Source organism: Lepidochelys olivacea (genome assembly GCF_965140295.1).
Source record: "Lepidochelys olivacea isolate rLepOli2 genome assembly, chromosome: 11".
In the NCBI taxonomy this organism is placed as follows: domain Eukaryota; kingdom Metazoa; phylum Chordata; order Testudines; family Cheloniidae; genus Lepidochelys; species Lepidochelys olivacea.
The window spans coordinates 47,613,911-47,636,080 of record NC_140421.1 but is presented as its reverse complement, the minus strand read 5'-3'; the positions used below and the strand labels follow the sequence as shown (position 1 = coordinate 47,636,080).

The 22,170-nt window shown below is 40.9% G+C and overlaps 1 protein-coding gene across 4 annotated transcripts in view; it reads left to right on the top strand.

Annotated features, from left to right (window-relative positions):
* Positions 1–22,170, top strand: part of PDE1A (phosphodiesterase 1A) — a 244,925-nt gene that overhangs the window by 190,812 nt on the left and 31,943 nt on the right. For all 4 annotated transcript variants that reach the window (XM_084643372.1, XM_084643371.1, XM_084643369.1 and 1 more), the window contains exons 8-13: positions 4,124–4,249; positions 11,124–11,225; positions 11,341–11,461; positions 16,820–16,901; positions 19,347–19,467; positions 21,532–21,719. In XM_084643372.1, coding sequence (XP_084499498.1) covers positions 4,124–4,249; positions 11,124–11,225; positions 11,341–11,461; positions 16,820–16,901; positions 19,347–19,467; positions 21,532–21,719 — 740 coding nt within the window. The remainder of the gene's footprint in view (positions 1–4,123; positions 4,250–11,123; positions 11,226–11,340; positions 11,462–16,819; positions 16,902–19,346; positions 19,468–21,531; positions 21,720–22,170) is intronic.

Below are 22,170 nucleotides of genomic sequence, written 5' to 3'. Positions count from 1 at the left end.
ATTGCTTTGTTTTAACAATAGAAAAAGCTATCTTTTTCCTTCAGAGTAACAGCCGTGTTAGTCTGTATTCGCAAAAAGAAAAGGAGAACTTGTGGCACCTTAGAGACTAACCAATTTATTTGAGCATAAGCTTTCGTGAGCTACAGCTCACTTCATCGGATGCATTTCTTTAAATACTGTAGGGCAGATTCTGACCCACTGCTGCGCTGAGATTGCCCAGAGTAGGGGAACATCTGGTGGTGCTTTTCTCTATCACTGCAGTTTGGGAAAGGGGTGTGGGCAGGACTCCATATCTCAAAGATCACTTGGCCCATGGACACAGCCGGTACAAGTTAGAGCAGCCGGGCATCATTGGGACATGGTGCCTCACCCTGTAATCTGAGTTAGATTGTGGAACTGGGGATCACTGGAATGCGTTACCTAGGGAGGTGGTAGAATCTCCTTCTTTAGAGGTTTTTAAGGTCAGGCTTGACAAAGCCCTGGCTGGGATGATTTAACTGGGAATTGGTCCTGCTTCGAGCAGGGGGTTGGACTAGATGACCTTCTGGGGTCCCTTCCAACCCTGATATTCTATGATCGGTTTAGTGCAGAGCGGCTCATCAGGCACCTTTGAGCCCCCTCCTCAGCTGTACTGAAATACTGAACAATTATTTCCATCACTGTATTTTGGCAAGAAAACCACTCTTCATAAGAGAGAACAGGCGTGTTCTTCCACTTACCTGAGGTTATACTGCCTGCCAGTGGTAGGCTATAGACGGTGTAAGGACTGCATACAGGTTAATCAGCTGATGTGCTTTGGGACACATGCTTTGATAAATCTGATGATAAACAAATTCTATGTCTGCAGCTAAATTACCAGCAAAAGCCCTTTCCTCTTCAACATAATGGTGCACTCACACAGTCTGGCTAAAGATAAGTTGTTCTAAGTTTAAACTGCTTTTCTGTTCTAGTCTTTTATATTTTGGTTTGCAAAAATGGAAAATAAATTAAGCTGTTAAACTCTGAGTTTTAAAGTTAAATACTTACTAGAATGTATTTGTTTTGTGATATTACCCACTCTTCCTTCATAATTGGATCTGAACGTAAAAAAAGAGATCTATTCACCTTTCCTCCATGCTTCTATTACTTCAAAAAGGCAGAAGAAATTACGCTCACAGTCATGTCAAATCTCCGCACTGGTTAAAAACAACCATGATTAGCTATGTGGATCTAAAAAAGTGTGCTTCACAAAAATACCTGATTGGCAAATCATAGATTTTCCCATATCAGTAAGAGCTTGGACATAAACACTGTCATTATTTAGGTAGGATATGCTTTGTTCACTTAATAAACAAATCCTGCTTTACTTCGGTAGTTTCCCGGGTTCCATACCGTACACATGAGTGGTTAGTTTGGATTTTTTTTAATAATACTCATTGTTTCAAGGGGTACATTTCCACCTAACTAACAGTGGAGCTAGCTGAGTAGCTAAATCATCACAGAGCACTTTAGAACAGTAGTTCACCTGTCTTCCGTTACAGTGTTATAAGTGTCATGGATGTGTAACCCATGCCTGGTTGGTGTGGCACTCTTGTGACGAAGTGGGACTGTTCTTAATGTTTCCTCTGAATACTTTGGGGTGCCTCAGTTTCCCCTATGCAGTTCTTAAGTATCTAGGTGGTGCGATAAGGGTGTATGATCATTGCAGAACCCTAGAGGTCAGGTGTGTGCACGGGTCTGGACACAGAGAATGGCCAACACCCTGTTTCCTGGCAACTGATGGCCTGGGCCCATCCCCCCTGCAAGGTGATAGCTAAAGGGTTGAAGACAAAGAGATCAGGTGACCTCCAAGCCCGGGAAAGTGACAAAGCCCAGAGGAGGAGGGGCTGGAGGGTGAGTCACTTTGGGGCTGGCTGGGGACGAGGAGTGAAGTGCAGACGTGGTTGTCCGGGTCGCTGCCCCCCAAAATGGACCCGGCTGAGGGGTCCTGTTCTCTGTACCTACAAGCTCTGTTTTAGACCACGTTCCTGTCGTCTAATAAACCTCTGTTTTACTGGCTGGCTGAGAGTCGTGTCTGACTGCGAAGTTGGGGTGCAGGACCCTCTGGCTTCTCCAGGACCCCGCCTGGGCAGATTCGCTGTGGGAAGCGCATGGAGGGGTAGAGGATGCTGAATGCTCCAAGGTCAGACCCAGGAAGGTGGAAGCTGTGTGAGTTGTGTGTCCTGGAGACAGTCTGCTCCCAGAGAGAAGACTTCCCCAGGGTCTTGCCTGGCTTCATAGGGAGCAGTTCCAGAGCATTGCCCGGGGACTCCGTGACAACTCTGTCCTCCACTCATGGCACCTAGCTCAGCTAGAGATTGATGAGTCTCTTACAGCCTTAGCAAAGAGCCATGTGGCTTTTAGCTTATGCAATAGAGGCTCATGCATTTAGCTCCAGAGATCTCAGGTTAGATCCGGTCTGCTGACAACTGGGGTCTGTCAGCATTACAGATGGGACCAATCCTAATTCCTGATTTATACACCACCAAAGTATGGATCCAAAGCTTGGGCCCTTTTCTAATTATTAGAAAGAGGTCATATTGTCAAGCACACTGTTGTGGATGAACAAATTACCACTAATGATAACTAGTGATGGCAAGGTCATAACTCTTTAAAACTAATATTTAGAGCTCTCTTTATACAAAGTAATCAAAGCAGACTTTTCTCAGAATAGAAGCTGCATATTATTTCTCAACTTTTCAGTAGCAAAGCTCCCCCTGTTGGTGAATGCATTACAATATTGTCTTCTACTGCATGTGAGTACTTGGAATAGCTTGATTTTGAGCAGTTCGACTCCTACTCCTAATGGCCTCTTGTGCACCAGCCGTGGAGTGGGGGTGGCACATGACATTGACATGAAAGGAAAGATCAGTTCTCATCCCTGGTGCCATAGCTGCCCCAAGCAGCTGGGAGGAGCAATTGCAGGAAGGCCCTATAACCCAGGACTGGAGTATGCTTAGCACAGGTGGAATCTTGAGCAAATTTCGCTGCTAAACTCTAAAAAGTCTCTACAGATCATGTATGAACTGAGATTTTCAGAGGCTAAAAACTTGGTCAAATTCAGGTTGATTTTCACAGGTCAAACCCCTTACATCAAGATTACCCCCTCTGGCACATTTCAAATCCCCACTCCATAGCATAGAGGCTCAAGAGCTTCTCTGCAAAATGGTGTTTAGAATTTTTTTCAGATGGGCAGAACATATATTTCCCCTAACTCCATTCTGAGAAATACCTGAACCATTTTTGCTGAAATTCCCCCCACCTCTTTCTAACTCCGCAGTCCAAAATAAAATCAGCCTGAAGCAGATATCTAGCATGGATTTAGCCCAAATGGTTGAAATTTGAGAAAGTTATATGCAGCTGAAAACAGGGTTTTAGAATGGGAACTGTCAGACAACCTGAAGTACAAGTCTCAGTCCCTGTGCCACATATAATATCATATAAGTTGTATTATTATAATTTTTTTTAGTCAAAGAGAGCCTAATTTTGCAGTCCTTTCTTAGGACTCAGGCAAAACTGCCTTTAAATTCAATGAAAGTTTTCTTTGTGTAAATACTATAGGATTGGGCCCTTCTCCTGTATACCTCATGAATTAGCTGTTTTATTGCAAAATGATGTAATAGGTGCATGCATGAAAGTAGGCCCCTTTGATACCAGTGGATGTACCTGGTCCAAAGGCTTATGAGACAGGTGGAAAAAGGAGCAATGTTGTTTGAGGATATTATTATTATTTCTCTTTCAGCTTAATTTTTCACTATTGTTTTTCCTCTTAATTTCACTTTTTTCAGGATTTTCCTCACAAATTAATCTCTCTGATGTATTAATTACATACTATAAAGAGAAAACAATGATACATTCAAAATCTGGTCCTTGCCCTTTACAGTGGCTAATATGGCAAGAGAGTTCAATTACCAGCATAGCTGCATTTTTTTTTTTATGACGAGGAATTATCTGTGAGGTTTGATTTTCAGACCTTTATCTACTAGGATGAAATAAATAGCATGTCAAACTAAATCAACAGACCCTTTTATGGCAACAGAGCCTCTTTCTCTCTATTATGCTAACATCAGTATTCTGTTGCTAATCATACCTCTTTTATACCTAGGTCAGATGTTGCAATTTTGTACAATGATCGTTCTGTTCTTGAAAATCATCATGTGAGTGCTGCTTACAGGCTTATGCAAGAGGAAGAGATGAACATTCTGGCAAATTTAACCAAAGATGACTGGAGGTAAGATCTATTGGGACATTAACGATGATTCCAGTTAATAAAAAGGGTAGGGCTTCTCCTTTGCACCTCATTTTGGGTATGTCTACATGTTAAATTGGGGGTGACTTACTCATGCTAACTCTCTTTGAGCTAGTGCACTAAACATAGCATGTAATCCTGGCAGCACGGTGGGCTAGCCACCCCAAGTACGTACGCATCCAAGACCCTAAGCACGTACTCAAGGCAACTAATCCATCCCACTTTCGTGGCTACATTCTATTTAAGTTGAGAATCATACCACCAGCCTGAAGTGTAGACATGCCCTTTAAATTCTAGCTGAAACTGAAGAAGCCTTGGAAATGGAAGCATGTAAGAGCACTGGAACTTAAGTGGGCATTAAAAGAGATGATCAGAACTGTAACTGACATTTCACAATAACTCGAGCCACAATCTCAGAAATGATAATTGTCAGGACTGCCTTGAGGTCTTCCATTATTAAGGAAGTTGCTATGGTGCATGCAGAGCACACAAAATACAAGTCTTCCTATGTTGCGGTCGGTATAGCTGTTATCATTCAAGTACCCCTAAAATATGTAACCAATAGTTGTATTGTGGCATCACTGGCAGGCAGGTGTGCTGCATCTGGAGAACATTGCTTCTGGGAATGGTGTCACTAAAGACAGAGAGCCAAATTCTGCTCACAATAATACCTGCACAATCCAATTGTCTTCAGAGGAGTTGCATGATATGAGAGTACAATTTGGCCCATCGTGTATATAAAGCTGCAGTACTGGCCCAGACATAAGCCTCGCTGTATAACACCTTCTTATTTGCATGTAATCGTTTATTTCCTCTTTGGAATCAGATCATCGTTAGGCAATTCATTTCCATATAGCTGAATTTAGAGATGGAATATGTAAAACTGGCTTATAGACAATAAGGGTGTTAATATTTAACAATACAGGGAGTTAAAACCCATTGATTTTTAATCCATTAATTACCCTTAATTGTTGCGGCAGACCTCATACATAAAGTATTTTTTTCATCTCTACGATTGAGGTGGACTGCTACATGTTTTTGACTTTATTTTTTCTTTCAGAGCATACTTACTCTCATTCATTGTCCTTAAATTTTTTAAATGAATTTAGTTCTGGACAAAGATCAATAGCTTTGGAAACTGATTTTAAACTTGTGCTATGAGAGTATTCTCTTATCCACACTGCCTCCACCAGTATGACTTAACATTGTTCTGGAGGCTTCTACCTTCTGAGGATTGAAAGGGTAGTTCCGTCTCTATGATCCCTCTGCTTAGACTGCCACTGAATACAAAGAAAGTGATTGTGTTCTGGGGATGTAGAAGAGCCATTAAACAACTTTCAGATGCTGATACCTTTCAGTCCCCAGCAGTTTGTGTCACTTAGAGGTGAAAGATTCTGAATCTTTATGCCACTTACATGGAGATGTGGAGTCAGTAGTTTAGTACTTTTTGTCTTTATTTTTTCCCATAGATATTTTATCCTAGCAAGATGTTTGTCACACTTATTAACATGTTATCTAAGGGCCTTAAGATATATAGGACTAGAATCTGGTCCAGCCGAGCTACAGTCAGTAAAGGCCCAGGGCAAAGACACCTCTGTGCTTCTCTGATCTTGGGGTCACCAAGGACTGGGCCAGTCCCTGACATAAATCAGTGCAACTTGGACGCTGCCTGAATTTACACCCCGCTGCCCCCAGAGGCCACGCTAGCAGCCTGGGATCAACAGGACCCAGTGCATCCCAGCCACTCCTCCTTCCTCAGGTGGCTAGAGGAGGGGAGAAGAGGAGCCCCTATGACAGCAGAGGATTCCTCAGTGCTGGGAGAAGCCTCCAGTACCCAGATCTCTCAGCTCCATGCTGCTTCTCACTGGGAGACTGGAGCAGAGCAGGTCTCAGGATCGGGACTGTAATAATGTAGTTTTTGTAGCATATACATGTATTTCTAAAATGGTCTTTTCTACCAAGACTGATCAATCTTCATACTGACTTTCCTTCTTTTTTATGCTGGGCTGTACACAATGTGGCTCCTTTACGCTTTCGCTCAGTGGTGCTCTCTGTCTCTTTCTCTTCATTTCTCTTTGCTTTAGTGGTAATTTAGTATGCTCTTTTAGAAGTTGTTCAGCTACTCTCCAATTGTGCTTGCTCTTGCTTTTGAAATTCCTTTCATTGTGACTTATTCTATATTTCCTATTTATTTTAGTGGTTTTAGTATAGATATTTGTATCAGAATTTCTTTATATGGAATGGTTACACAGTGCCCAGATTCTGCTCTCCGTTGTACTCGTCCAACCCTCGAGAAGTCAGCAAGGTTGCATGGCAGCCGTAGGGGGGCATAAATTTGGCCCTTTTAATGAGACTATAATACATTTATTTAATAGAGGCAGGAAGCCCAATTTTACTTTTAGGTAGGTATCATTAATTGTGAAGGCTTCTGAAAATTCTGCTACAATATCACCGATATTCAACATGAATAAATGGATTTACTTATTTGAGCTAAAGTAGGGCATCCAATTCTCTATTTGGTCACATAAATCAGCACTTTATATTTGTGCCTCTAATAAATCTGTGCATGCCTAAATGCTGATTTGAATACCCACACAATTTATGGAACTGGTTGACCTAATTTTGAGGGTCAGGTTGGAAAATGATGATCGCCTGGTATTCATTTTGTAAGTTCAAAAATATCCTTGTTTCTCTGTTATGGTTTGTAGTGGTTCAGTAGCACAGTGGAAAATCCATTTAGCCACTTGAAAGAAGCACTTCAGTTTTTTAAATTATTAATAGAATGAACTTTTTTGATTCTCTTTTTTGAAATCCATGCCATTAAAATAGCAGCTTTGAAGCTTACAATAAAGCAAATTGGCAGTAAATTGAAATGACAATTTGTTCGACTTTTTCAGCACACATCCTGTCTGATTCATTTAAATACTGTCAGACCTGTTTTCTTCAGTTGTTCTGATTTTTTTTTTTAATGCCCATGCCTGGTTAAACCATGGCTTTGCTAATTATTTCATCAAGATAAAGGAAAGTGATTGAGATTTTTTTTTTTGCATTACCATTTTTTCTACCTGTTAACGTCAGGGGGAATATGCTAATAAACTCTCAGCCTCAATTAAGTTTAAAACACAAGGTTTGGGTCTGAATCAGTGAAGTACTGCCAACATTGTGACAAGGGCTCTGTCGGAGGGTAATACATGTGACAGTCCCCAAGTAGTATAGTCATTCCTCACTCTTTCCCTCAACCCAAGCTCACACCCCTGCCCCAAATCCATCCTTTCCATACTCTTCTCCCTTACCTACCTCCCCTGCCCAAAAATCCATCAATCCTTTCAGCCTCATTTCAAAGAGGAAATAAACAAATACATTCAAATAAGAAGGTGTTGCACAGAGAGGCTTCAGTCTGGGCCAGTACTGCAGCTTTATGTACATGGTGGACAAAATGTGCTCTCACATCATGCAACTCCTCTGAAGACAATTGGATTGTGCAGGTATTATTGTGAGCAGAATTTGGTCTCCCTTTCCACACCAGCCATTATCCTTTGATCCGCCATGCTTCCACCTCCCCAGCTGTACAGTGATACTCCTCTAAGTGGCTCCTCATTCTGTCAGCTGTTTCACACGGCAGCAGCAATGCTGGGAAATGGGTGCCCTGTGGTGTTTGCTGGAAGTAGTGGTGGTAGACATTTTGTCCTGCAACCTCTGGGTTTCGAGTAGGGTGACCACCTTTTCAAAAAGCAAACATGGGACACATGCAGGAACCCCACCCCCTCCATGGACTCACCCTTTGCCCCTCCTCTTCCCCCAACCCCACACCCTCTGGTCCTCCTCTTCTCATCTGGAAGCCAGAGCCGGGCTGTGGTAAGAACCACCCAGGGAGCCCTGGCCCCTCCACCTGCCCTGCGCAGGGTGCTGGGGTGTCCGAGAACAACCTCCAGCCTGTATCCCCACCTCCTTGGATGTGCCATCCAAGTCAGGGAGAGATCTGGGGCTCCCCACAGTGGTCCAGACTCCCTGGGCAGTTCTTACCACAGCCCAGCTAAGGCTTCCAGTCTGGCCAGGGCCAAGGCCTTGCAGGGAACAGGAGGAGCAGGGGATGGGGCCTCATGGTGAGCAGGGACTCAGGGATTACTCTTAAAAGTGAGCTCAAGAATTGAAAGTTCAAAGGAAATAAAAATCTGTAGAAACAGGGGGTAGGAGTTTGTTTCAGGTTTGTGTTAGGGTTTTTTCTTTCCTATTTGCCCCCAAAACAGAAGAGTATAACTAATATAAACCCCTCAGTTTCCATGCAACTGTTTCTTACAAAAAATGGCTTGCTTCATTTGAAGGGTACAAGTTCAAAGCAATGTGCAGGAGCAACAGTTGGGATGCAGGTTAATTAGTGTCATATTAGGAGGGCAGGCACGGTTGCCATGGTTGCACATCATTAATTGAATAGCAAAGGGAGGCCTGAATCTCCACTCAGTTACACCAGTATAAATCAGTAGTAAGTCCATTGAAATTAGTGAGTGACACCAGCTTAAACGTACTGTTGTGGGAGTTCAGCCTCAAAACTTATAATAAACCATCATATCTCCTCTAAATAGAATTGCAATTAACTCATATCGTAAAAGCATAAACATAGGATTTTACACTAATGTTTAACAGGGTTTGTTCTAGAACCTCCTGAATACCACATTTTTCTCACAGGATCAGACTTTAAGGTCACAAGGGACCATCATCATCTAGTCTGACCCGCTCCACATTGCAGGACACAGAACCTCACCTACCCACTCCTGTAATAGACTCCTAACCACTGGCTGAGTTACTGAAGTCCTCAAAACATGGTTTAAAGACTTCAAGATACAGAGAATCTACCATTTACACTAGTTGAAACCTACAAGTAACCTGTGCCCCATGCTGCAGAGGAAGGAGGAAAAAAAACCCCACCAGGGTCTCTGCCAATCTGACCTGGGAAAAATTTCTTCCCAACCACACATATGGTGACAAGTTAGACCCTGAGTATGTGGGAAAGACCCACCAGGCAAACACCTGGGAAAGAATTATCTGAAGTAACTGAGAACCCTCCCCACTGTGCTGCTGTGACAGGCTTTAGACTGCTCCCGGTCCTACACTCTCACCAGCTTTCACACAGGCAGGGATACACCCAGCTGCAGTTGCATGCAGGCTTTGGCCAGCCACTGCATGAACCAACAATAGAGCAGCTACAGCCAAGATAACCCCCAGCTTCCCAGCCTAGGACCCCAGAGCTGTACCATCCTGCCCTGCTCAAAACCCCGACCAGTACAAATTTATTACTCAGTTCTCCCTCAATGTGGAGAGGAATATGCACAGTACCGTTGTGTTAAACCAAGCTGAAATTTTCCCCAGATACTTCCATTCAAAGGCACACTGGTTTAGATTAAAACATAAAACAAGTTTATTAACTACAAAAAGATAGATTTTAAGTGATAACAAACAGATCAAAGCAGATTACCTAGTACATAAACAAAACTGCAAACTAAAATACTAGAAAATACTTTCTAAAATACTAGAAAGACTGGATATGAATTAGCAATTTTTAACCCTGACTGATGATACAAGCAGGCTTGCAGATTCTTAAGGCACAAGGTGCAATTGCTTTGCAACTTGAGATCCCCATCCCCGTACCAAGACCTTTTCTTTCTGAGCTTCTCCAGGTATTGAGTTGTGGAGGAGTAAAGAACAACAGATGATGTCACTCCCTGCCTTATATAGCTTTTCCATATGGCGGGAACCCTTTGTTCCAAAAAACAGTTCCCAGTCCAATTTGTGGAAAAATACAGGTACCCAAAGTGGAGATCAGTGTCATGTGGTCTGGTCACACCCCCTGGTATGACCTGCTAAGTCATAGCAGCCATTATTTACAGGCTGTCTGGAGTGATCTCAGGAAGGCTCACCAGGTTGGGGATAAGCTTCTCCTAAGGCAGGGGTTCCCAAACTTGGTTTTCGGCTTGTTCCTGGCCAATGGGATCTGTGGGAAGTGGTGGCCTGGCCTGCGCTGCTTCCCGCAGCTCCCATTGGCTGGAAACGGCGAACCGCGGCCAGTGGGAGCTGTGAGCGGCCATACCTGCGGACGATCAGGTAAACAAAGCGTCTCACGGCCTGCCAGGGGCTTACCCTGAACAAGCCATGAACCAAGTTTGGGAAGCCCTGTCCTAAGGCCTGTTGTTTTTCCTAATGGCCCATTACCCTGAATAGGCCCTTCCCATCAGCTGTCTAGGCTGAAAGCATTTATGCTAGTTTGTAATGGTCCATAGTGTTAAGCTGGTGGGGATTTAGACACGGATGCTGTTCTGACCAAACTTGAAAAAGGGGAAAAGAATAGAGGAATTTTAAATGGCCTGAATTCCTAACATTTCAGATTGACACTTCTTAGTCTCCTAAATGGCTCCTGAACCTTCTAGCTAATATTAGTATTGTATCTGCTGTACGCTAAATTGGAAGCTTATATCCTCCTGTTATTGTAGTGGACCCAACGGTCTAAATGGTACCCTCTCTTTCTGAATGTGATGATCCTAGTACTGGGGTGAAATAAGCAGAAGAGTTATAGCCAGGGTTGCACTTAATTATAGTTTATGCACTAGAAAAGAGGAATCACAAAACAGCATGACTCTGAAATAATAATTGCAGAGTTGATTTTGTGAAGTATGCTGTTTCCACAGAATCCCCTTAGGGACATAAGGTTCCAGTTGTTAATCATGTCTTGAAGTGCTTTTTTTAATTAAAAAAAGTGTTCATTTTTGTTTAGAAAGATATGAATTAACCAGTGCCTCCCAAGCAAATGTTCCATAAACAGAATAAATTACTTGTAATTAGTAACTTTGCTTTTGATTGCTTTCAGGGAACTTCGTAGCCTGGTCATTGAGATGGTCTTGTCAACAGATATGTCAGGACATTTCCAGCAAATTAAAACAATGCGCCATACTCTGCAGCAGACAGAGGGGTAGGTTATTTTCCATTCCTTTCTTTAGAAGTTTCAAATGAGTTCATGCACAAGAAAAGACTTTAAACAGTTGCTGCTGTTCTGAGATAATTGGAGCATGTCCTTGATTTGACAGGATAGACAAAGCCAAAGCCATGTCTTTGATTCTACATGCAGCAGACATAAGCCACCCAGCAAAATCTTGGGAACTGCACTACCGGTGGACAACGGCACTGATGGAAGAGTTTTTTCGACAGGTGCCATTTTCAAAATCTGTTAACATAGTTAAAGTGTTAGTTACACTGTTAGATATTTTATAATTCTACCTGCAAGAATACTGTCAGTTATAATTTAGTAAAGTGATCAGAATCGTGCTTGCCTTACTTTCAGAAGTAGTCCCACTGACTTCAGTACAACTACTCATGTGAGTAAGATGAATAGGATGTTGGTTAATATCTATTTCAGCTGATGGCAGGCTCCAAAGCATTAGCTTTTTTTCTTCTCTAACAGTATTATAATTTGTCAAGCTGATTTCATTCTTTAGACAGAGATCTGTATACACTCTGAACTAAAAAGAGGTATTGGGTAGGAGGGAGTACCTGGGTATGTGAAGGATGTGTGTTCAGCAAAGAAGGCAGATGAATGTTGTATCCATATCATATTACATAAGGCTTCCCTTTCCCCCTTATTGTGAGCTAGTGCTGTGCATATCCCACATCGGTAGGATGGAGTTTTCCTTTCATGCTCTTTGTGGGCCTGATCTGCAGACCACTCAAGTCAATGGCAATCTTTCTATTGCCAATGTGGCCATAATTTCGGAATCAAACACAGCGGCACAGCAATGTGGCAGTATTTTTTGTGGTGGTGAAACAGTCGTAGAAAAGACAAAATGCACTTTTTAAAAAATGTGTGGTGTTGTACTATTCCCAGCTTCTGATTCAATAGCAACATGTGTTTGTTTCACAGAGTGGATCATTTTTTCTAGTGACAAACAATGAGTTTATCTTGAATCACTGAGCAAGTGCAATTAATGTTAATTTTAAGTAAAGAAGAAGGGCTTTGACAATGTTTACATTGGTTCCACCTTTCTATCACTCCAAACACTCCGTTGCTTGTAAACGCAGAGCAAATTCTACTGTCTAGCAATACCACTGAGCAAACATTGTGTAGTTGGGGGAGAGGGGAAGCAAACATTTCAAGTGGTGAAATGAAAAAAACAGGACATTTCAGGTGTCTTGCACGAATTATCTGGGATCCTACGACATCGTGAAAAACTGGGTTTGTCTCAATAAAAAAAAACCCCTGTGATCACTTTACCAATTAACTATGAGTGAGTGATTTTTGCGTTCTGTTGTGTTCAGGATTTAGAAATTGCTTGAAATAAGAGAAAAATAGATTCTAAACTCCTCCTTTTTATCTGTCTCAGTATTGAGGATCATTCTGATATGGGCCATTAAAATGATAACAAAGAAGCAATAGTGGAATGGGAAAAATAGGTAACTTAATAGTGGGGACATTTTAGAAAACTGCATTTTAGTCTATGCAACTAAGCTATGCCCTCAGTAAGAAAGCACTGTGGGAGAAATAGCACTAAGAAGAATATTCTAGGCACCTCTTAGGAAGCGATTAACATTAACATTGAAATTAACTTGCTTTTAAATAGGTAGCTTTTAGTGGGGTGGGAATAAGATGGTCACCAAAGGGGTAAGAGGCATTTCCCTACTGTTCTGTACAGCATTTGAATAGTTCATCTTAGACCACCATAATTATTTTAAATTAAAATATATCCTTACAGAAGAAAAAGAAAGTTGAGCATATAGATACTTCAGTGTCTTCGTGACTCAGCAAAGTAACTAAAGCAACTACCTCCCTGTATTTGGGATATAGCGCCCATCCCTATGAATCTGGGCCCTGCACAAAGTTTTAACACAACAATGATTAAATTAAAATTGGACCTGGTGGCCCAGAGAGAAGCAGCAATGTTGTCACAAAAAGAGCCATCAAAAAAACTGATCAAAGCCTAATTTAGATATATCATAGCACCTCCAGTGATTACATCTTTGACAAAGCAGATAGGGAATGATAGATATTGGCTGCCTGGCCCATCTAGATTGTCCTTTTGCTATGTTATATTTTGTGGCTTTCAAACAGGAGTAGTCATACATTAAACTGGAAGGGGTCAGAGCAATGAATGAGTCAGTAATTTATTCCATCTGCTCTTGAGAGTTCTCACTCAATTCCTAAAGATGCTTACTACTGATTTTGAACAGTAAACTTCAGGACCTTACTGATTCTTTGATTTGCCTTTGGAGAGAGTGGAGAACTGGTGCCTTAATCTAAATGATGAACAAACCCAGTTTTGTGGAAATGTTGAGCAGCAGCAGATCATTAATTAAGTTCAACATCAGGACTTGAAGTCTGGAGTTACCAGTTGGTGCCTCTTACTGTAATTGGAAATGATGATGATATAGAATGCTGGAGGAAAAGGGGAGGACCATCAACCCAGATGAATATTACTCAGAAGAAGGTCAGAAATGAACAACTGTAGAAGCATTTTAGACATAGGGAGGCAGGATACATAGACTCCATGGAACAGTGAGGCAATATGTTCAGGCCAGGGCTGTAGCATTAACAATATATAGTTCTGTACTGCCTTGATCATTGAGTGCACAGGATCGGTTAATGCTTTAATTACTACTTTATCCTTTCACTGTAAAATGGTACTGGATTATAAATAAACTGCTCAAAGACTTGAGTTTTTTAAAAACAATTTTTTGTCACTGAAGTACACTTACGCATTTCATAATTATAAAAATATGAAACTCTCTCATAGCACCTTCATTTCAAATGTACACAGCAGAAACTGGGATAATGTGCACTCAGTCGAGACAGAATATAGGCTGCACATATCTCTAATGTGAACAGTTCTGGTTAATGTTAGTGACAGGTGAACCTCCAAAGCTTCTAAAATATGTTGCAGACAAACACGATCGGGGAGAGGGGGGTGAGGGAGGAAAGGGGAGGAATAGGGGGAGTGTCTAGTCTTGCAGTCTGTACACAGCCAAACCTCCCACCCATTGATTTCAGTGTCTATATAAGAACTGCAGGATCAGGTTATAACATTTAACTGAACTCAGGACCCATGGAAAGTAGAAAATGTGCTGGAATTTCATTTCCTTTTTCCATCCAGATTGGGAATTAGATGATAATAGCTATTCCACACTAGTTTGGTTTGTCTGTTTCTGGTCTCAGCCAAAGCCAGAAGGTGCAAAGCCATAAAAACATAAAACTTAAACTTACAATTTCTGAACAAGATTCAGTTTGAGTTTCAAGTGAAGGCTTAATACTTTGTTTTAACTCAAACTGGTTTGATAAATAAAATAGATGTAATAAAATCAGTACCTGAAATGAACCATGAAGAGCTTGAGCTCTGACATCCAGCTTGATGTCTGTTAACCAACCTAGCTTATAAAATATGTGATGATGATGATGATGATGATACATTAGGATTGACAAGGAATTGGAAACTTATTTATTGTATGTTTGTTGTATTCTATACTACATTGGTCAGTGAAAAAGGTTAATTTCCAAATAGTAAAACACTGTTCATGTTAGAAGACCCAAATATGATAAAGACATTTCAAGACTTCAGAACTTAATTTTTTTTAAAATGTCATTTGCCTGCTTACAGAGCAACACAGACAAAAGCAGCAGAAACTGAGAGTTTCTGAGAACATCGGAGTTTTTAATATGCAGTTTTAAAAGTGGGCACAGATGGAAAATGGACATTATCTTAGAAAACTTTATTCAACTGGCACTAAGATTTAAAATATGTATCAGTAATAATTTCAAGGGCAAAGCCTTAGAACATTATCATAAAAAAAGTTGTTTTCACTTAAAAAAAAAAAAAACACACACAAACCACACCCATCCATCTCAAATGCACAATGATAAAGAAACATACAGCTGAGGTCACTCAACCAAGCACCCAGCCCTGACAGCATTCTGCTCTAGGCTGGAGTTTATTTTAAAACAAAAATAAAATTTCAACTTTCAAATAATAATTTTTAAGTCGTTTAATTGATTTTCTTCAAACTTAGCTTGCTTAACTTTTATATCTCATGAGAATTAAAGATCATGTCAAATCTTAAGTCTGGGTCCTATACCACAATTTACAATATATACATTATATAAGAAATTACAGTTTTCATTATATATTGGATGAATTGTCAAAAATACATGATGCAGTAAAGAAGTATTTTAAGGCATAAGCTCAAGAGAGTTAAGTTTTTAGATTTTTAGTTCTGTGATTTTAACTTTTGCATGAATTTCCTGACTTTTGAGTTCTCAGATGTTAGGTAACTTTATCCCTGGCAAAAATCCCAATGTTAATGTAAGTAGTAACATGCTCTTGACATTAGATAATCAGGCCACAGTTCCAATGGGGAGTTCTGGAGGCATCTTAAGCTGTGAAAGCAAAGCCAGATTGGTTAGCTCAATATTTTTTTTATAAAACCTTTAGTGTAGTAGAAGCCGATGGAACCAAATCCTCAGCTAGTTGAAATCAGTGAAGCTCCTTCATTTATATTCATGTGGTTCACTTCTGGGGACCATTAGCTCCTTTTGGTAATACTACCTGCTCCTGCTCTCTTCTGTTCCCTTTAGTCAAATTATGGGTACCTTCTATGTGGGCAGGGTGAGGGAAGGGGTCTCTGGGCAGTCTACCACTTTCAAGCATAAAGCACAAGGTCAGCTGTAATTTGGTCCTCTGTCTCTTTTCTTTCTCTCTGGGCTCATTCTATATGTATGGCCACCAATAGTTTTTTTTTATATTTTCTCTCTGCTCTCTTCCTCCGGCTCTAGATATCTATCCACAGCTTCACTTAGGTTATGCAATTCAATTGGACTTTAAGGGAAGAAGTGGTGAAACCCTCCATTTCTATTTGAAGCACATTCTTCTATCTCTTAAAAACATCTCTGAGGCTGTTTTTAAGCAGTCGTACTGAAATTTTTTTTGTGTGTGCTTTTCTGACATCCGTTCCTTATTATCATTCGGTGCGAAATGATAAGAATATCAAAGGTCTATATTTTAAATGCACCTGCAAATCGACTTAATTCTACAATTACAAATTTATCAATGAATGTCCAGGATATCAATGAGGCCCCAGCATTCTAAAATGCAGTTGGGAAAATATCAGAATGGTCGGCTTCTCCTTCTTTCCCACACCCCGTCTCTTTAAGAGAAGTTAAGTTGAATGATCTCTGGGTGCTCCAAGTCCAAGCTGTGAGGCTGCAGAAGGTCTCCTTATAAAACATGCTTTTTATTTTCCTTCCCTGACAAATACTAAATCACAGTGGCAGATGCTTTGGTCTTGACAAGATCTTTGCTTTCAACATATTCTTTTCAATACAAATGGTTAAAATTAAGTTATAAGGTTGACTTTTCCTTTTCTTCTCTCTTTTTCATTTAAAAAACAATATTAGATTTATTTTACCCACAGCTTGTTTTAGTTTAGGAAAAGAAGTGAATTTTAGAAGTAGTTGGTCAGAGAACAGTGTTCAGGCTCTCTCCTTTGTATATGTATTCTTATAATATGAAACATTGCTTTTTCCAGGGAGACAAGGAGGCTGCTCTAGGGCTACCATTTTCCCCACTTTGTGACCGCAAATCTACCATGGTGGCTCAGTCCCAAATAGGTAATGATCAGTGCTGTTTTCTCTTTCTCATAAATGTGGGCGCATGCAGTGTTGTCATCCCCCATTCACACACTGCGCACGATGTTTTTAAAAAAGCTGTAGATACTACTATAAACAACGTGTTTCTTTCTCCACATTTACTCACAGAAATCAGAGCATATTACACCCGTGACATGCTGTTGTCCAAAGGGACATTAAGCTCTTTCAGCATGGCATATGAAGCATATGGGACAGTATGTTTAGTGGTTAGATCAGGGTACTGGAAATCTGAACTCTTGGGGTCCAGCTGTTACTATCGGCATTTTAGAATTTGGTAAAGCAAAGCATGGAGAAGTTGTCACCTACTCAAAGTCCCATAGGTCTTACTGCAGTGCAGACATACTCTGTGGCTGGCATGGGTCAGCTGACTTGGGCTTGCAGGGCTATAAAATTGCAGTATAGACATTCAGGCTCAGGCCAGGCTCTGAGACCATCCCTATCGCAGCATAGATATACCCATAGAGTCAAGCTGGCTGGATACAAGTAACTCACTGTTTTCTAAAGGCCCTTCAAACAAGCTCCTGGCATCTATCTCCAGCACTGCTGGTGACTCACTGTGTGACCTTAGGCAAGTGATTTCCTATCTCACTTAATCCAGCTGAAAAATGGGTATAATATTATTTACATTCCCCCATTCAACACCGGCCTGGTGCTCCTGTCAGGGAGCGGGGTCAAGGACCTGGCACTTGCCTGCTCCGCCCGCCCAGCATTCCAGCCAGGGAGCGGGCAAGCCCCGGCTCCCCGACACCATTCCCTGGCTGGAATGCCCGGTGGGTGGAGTGGGGCAAGCCCCCACGCCCCAACCCTGCTACGCCCCTGCCTCAACCAAGCTTCACAATCATCATTGGTGAGTGCAGTATTAAATTGTTTGCTTAAAATTATTTAAAACTTATACTGTCTATGTATATAAAGTCTTCTGTCTGGCGAAAAAAATTTCCCTGGAACCTAACCTCCCCTATTTACATTAATTCTTATGGGGAAATTGGAGTCACTTAATATCATTTTGCTTAAAGTTGCATTTTTCAAGAACATAATTATGACATTAAGTGAGGAGTTACTGTAGGTGTTTGGCTGGTTAGGACCTATTGTGATTAGATAATAATCATTTGTATTTCAGTACCACTTAAGGACCCCAGTCAAAGATCATGGTCTCATTGTATAAACACCTAAAGAAAGGATAGTATCTTCTCTGAAGAGCTTACATTCGAAGTAAAGAGCCTTAATGTGTAGCCTTGGGATAGTGAATTAGGGCCTGACTTTTCAAAGATGAAATGCAGGCCCTTGGCTTCCCCCATCATCTGTACAATAGGGATAAAAATAATTACTTTAAGTTTTATGGGGCCAATAACCATATGAACTCTAAAAGTTTGCTGAGGAAAGCTTACCTAGAAAAATGCCTTTCACAGATGTCAACATGTCCCCGAAATAATCCTGGGACCGGGAGATCCTGTATGTTAAGATGTCATATCTTTGAACTGAACAGTATCCTCCAGTATTATCTTGTAATTTAATACATCTCCCATTCCATTGCTAGCCAGACTCAAGTGGCAACGTACTTGAGCTTATGCCTGTTGCTTACCTTTGTGCTATGGCACATTAGTTAGAGTGTGAAGAGAGCCTGAAATCCATAGCTATCTCATGTTCTACCTACATTTTTTCTGTTAAGTGCTCAGCAGAGGATAATGCCTCATTCTCTCTAGCTATGTCATTCTCTATCTTGATGAGCACTTTCAAATGTAAAATACATTGTTCAGCGCTGACATCTCAGAGCTGTGGGATGGATGCTGTCTCCCAGGGATATTACTTGTTCTCGTCACTGATTTGACAGAACACTCCTACACACTTTGAAATAACACTTTACTTCCACAGAATAATAAACAGCAATTTGGAATATTGACTCATTAGCGTGAGGCTCTGAATGGAAACACTGGTAGACTGACTTCTTGCCCATTGGCTCTGTCATGGCTTCCCTTTTATTCAGTAATTAATCCCGGTCTCCAATGAAAAACTTATTGTGAAATGCACTTGGTTCACTGGAGGCAGGAGTGAAAAGCTGCAAATATTAGCACTTGGTTACTCCTGTACCTCTCCAGGTGGTTTTTTTGTTTTCCTCAGCAGACTAATAACTATGGAAATTACACTGAGAGAGAAAAAATATCCCAAGTATATTGAATCTGGATTGCATTTGTCTTCAGAATATTATCCTGATATTAAAACCTAGAAGTCCAATTTTTTCCGACTTGATCAGACATTATGGATATCATTTGGGTGACATTTCTCTTTAGAGTTTTGCTAATCTGTGGTTTCTGAAGTTGGAGCCAGTTTGTGAATAAAGACAGAGACTAGTCATTGACTTTGAGACCCAGAAAAATGTACAACCTGAATTCATCTCTTTCTGCTTTTCAGGTTTCATCGATTTCATAGTAGAGCCCACGTTTTCTCTTCTAACGGACTCAATGGAGAAAATTATTATTCCTCTTATAGAGGAAGCTTCAAAGTCTGAAAGTTCTGCCTTTGGGACACCCAGGTTTGAACATTTTCTCCTTTTACTTTGTGATTCTTTTAACTAACATCATTAGCAACAGCAGCATATTTTCTAATCTGTTCATAGTTGCAGAAGTCTGATGTAAATAGTTATACTGTGTTACCACCTAGTGGCAATATCTTGTAATTGCAACTGTCTACTATGTTCCTGTACTGGCCAAGGACACTGTCTGCTTGGAAGGGCAAAAAACACAATAAAGAACAAAGTACTCATCTGTAAGGACATGAAGTTGAATTTTCTTCAGGACATACAAAAATAAAATGTTTGCTGATTCTCTTCCATCATAAAAGATACTAGCCATTTCTTCTTAAAGCAAAACCCAGGAAGTGTCTATTATCACATTTTCTTTTTAATCTGTGGATTTAACCCTTCACTGTAGTATACTACTGTAAAAACACTGCAGTGCAATAATTCCTTAGTATATTGGTTAGATTTGGTAGTGTCAGAATGATGTGGCTGTAACTTTGCTTTGCTAGAATTAACTTATTCTTCGTGCATTTCTGTTGCGGGCTGTGTTCCCAACCACTTTGGGCAACTGTGCTGGCCTAAAACATCAGTGGTGCCACATACTATTTAACTGCTCACTTTTATTCCGATTGGAGTTCAGGCAGCTTCAACCCCCAGTTTCACATTAGTGTGCATAACTGAATGAGAGGTGAGCAGAAGCATTCTACTGGGGTCTTGCACAGAGGTTCATCATTAGGTACCTGATCCTGCAGGCCTTGTCTGTACAAAACTCCCACTGGCTGCAAAGGGAGATTTGTTTAAATAAGGGTTGCAGAAGTAGGCCCTATAGAAGGAATGGGGAGCCTAGAATATTATACACAGAAGTCTGTACCAGCATTGATGCACATATACCAGTAGCTGGAAACCGCTAATGTATGTGTAACCCACACACCTACTGGCTGTGTTATTCTGTCCCACCTAGTGGCACTGAGACCGCTTAAAGAGAGAGATAAAATGAGACTGCTCTACAGCCTTAGCTAGCGGGCACTTGGCTTTTAGCTCATGCGGTAGAGGCTCATGCACTAAGCTCCAGAGGTCCCAGGTTCAATTCTGCCCGCCGACACTGGGGTCTGTCAGCATTACATATGGAGTAAATTTTAAGTTGTTGACGGAATAAAACATTAGAAATACACCATGCCGTTTCCTTTTAACACCTCTGGGGCACAGGGAAGTTCTAATTTGCAATTCCTTACACTGTACTTATACCTTCAATGAAATGTTACTTGTAACTTTGCTGGGAAAATTGGAGCCCATTTATGTGCATACAAACATTAACTCTTTTGGGCTAAATCTTGGAGATCATATCAGGCAAACAGTATTATGTGGAAAACAAAAACTGGTATGACATGACTTGGGGCCTGGCCACAAAATAGGCCCCACCTTTTGGTGTTAAGAGAATTCATTTTGGATATATCCATTTCTCACATGTACACACACACATTCTCTGACCTGATGCACTACCTGTTGCTTGGTGGATGATGCCAAATTTTGTTATTAATATTTCAACACATGTCTTAACACTTAGTCCTGCTTTACTAAGTGTGTTTTGAAGCACTGGGGTTGAAGGTGATTGAACCAAATCCTGCCTTTAGATAACATGCACAGAGCTCCTGCGGTTTGCTCCCAATTGGAGGCAATCACATGCATCTAAAAGCAGAATTTGCTCTGTCATGTATTGCTTTTCCGGCATGGATCAGCAGCAGATGTCTCTCCACAACAGCCCACCGCATTCCAAAGGGTTGCAGAGAAAGGTGCTACCAAACTTGGTCTGTTAAAATTCTTCCAAGTAATTAGCCAGGAGGTTGGAGCACTGCCCTATTTTCATAGTAATTTCCTAGAAATGTGGCATTAAGAATTGTTCACAGGAACCAATTTCATTTCATAAGGAAATATGTCTTATACTTTCCTTGACTGAGACCAGTTTTCTAGTTAGTGTTTTATAGATATAGATCCTAAAGAATAATCAACGTGAATGAACTGTTTTTATGTAATGGAGACCCTCAACTCTTTTCATAATGTAGAGTTTTCTTATTTCTCTAGCCAGCATAGCTTGGGAGCACTAAGCAATGCTGATGCACAAAGAAGACCCAGTGTTAAAAGTACTACAAGTGATGGAGGGACTTGCACAGACAATTCTTTAGCAACTGTAGACCTATCCAGCTTTAAGGACAACTTGGTGCAGATCATTCAAGAAAATAAAGAAAGATGGAAAGAGTTAGCTGTGCAAGGTATGATAAACCCATTGGGAATGTCCTCTAAGTTATTCCCAAAACCCTCGTTTACCTACAGCACATGTTCATTTTATCCTTCAAACCCCCTCTTGATCTATAAAAATGCATCTAGCTGTCGTACATTCATATTCCTTATTTATAATGTTTGCAGTGGTAGCTTCACTTTTTAGCTTATTACATATGTTTGCAATTCTTTATGTGCAATACTAGTCCTGTTTATGCTTATGTTTTGTCCTGTGAAACGCAAATAGATTTGTGTGGACAGGGGAGGAGAAGAAATGCCAGACTCTCCATATTAAAGCACTGTGCTTCTCAACAGCCACTTCTTCAGAAAGTGCCATTTAGAAAAGGGGGAAAGGGGGACGGGGATTATGCGATGCCCTACATTCAATTATAACCTTCAGACTGCTGTCCACTTTGAATACATACTGTATTAGCCAAAATCATA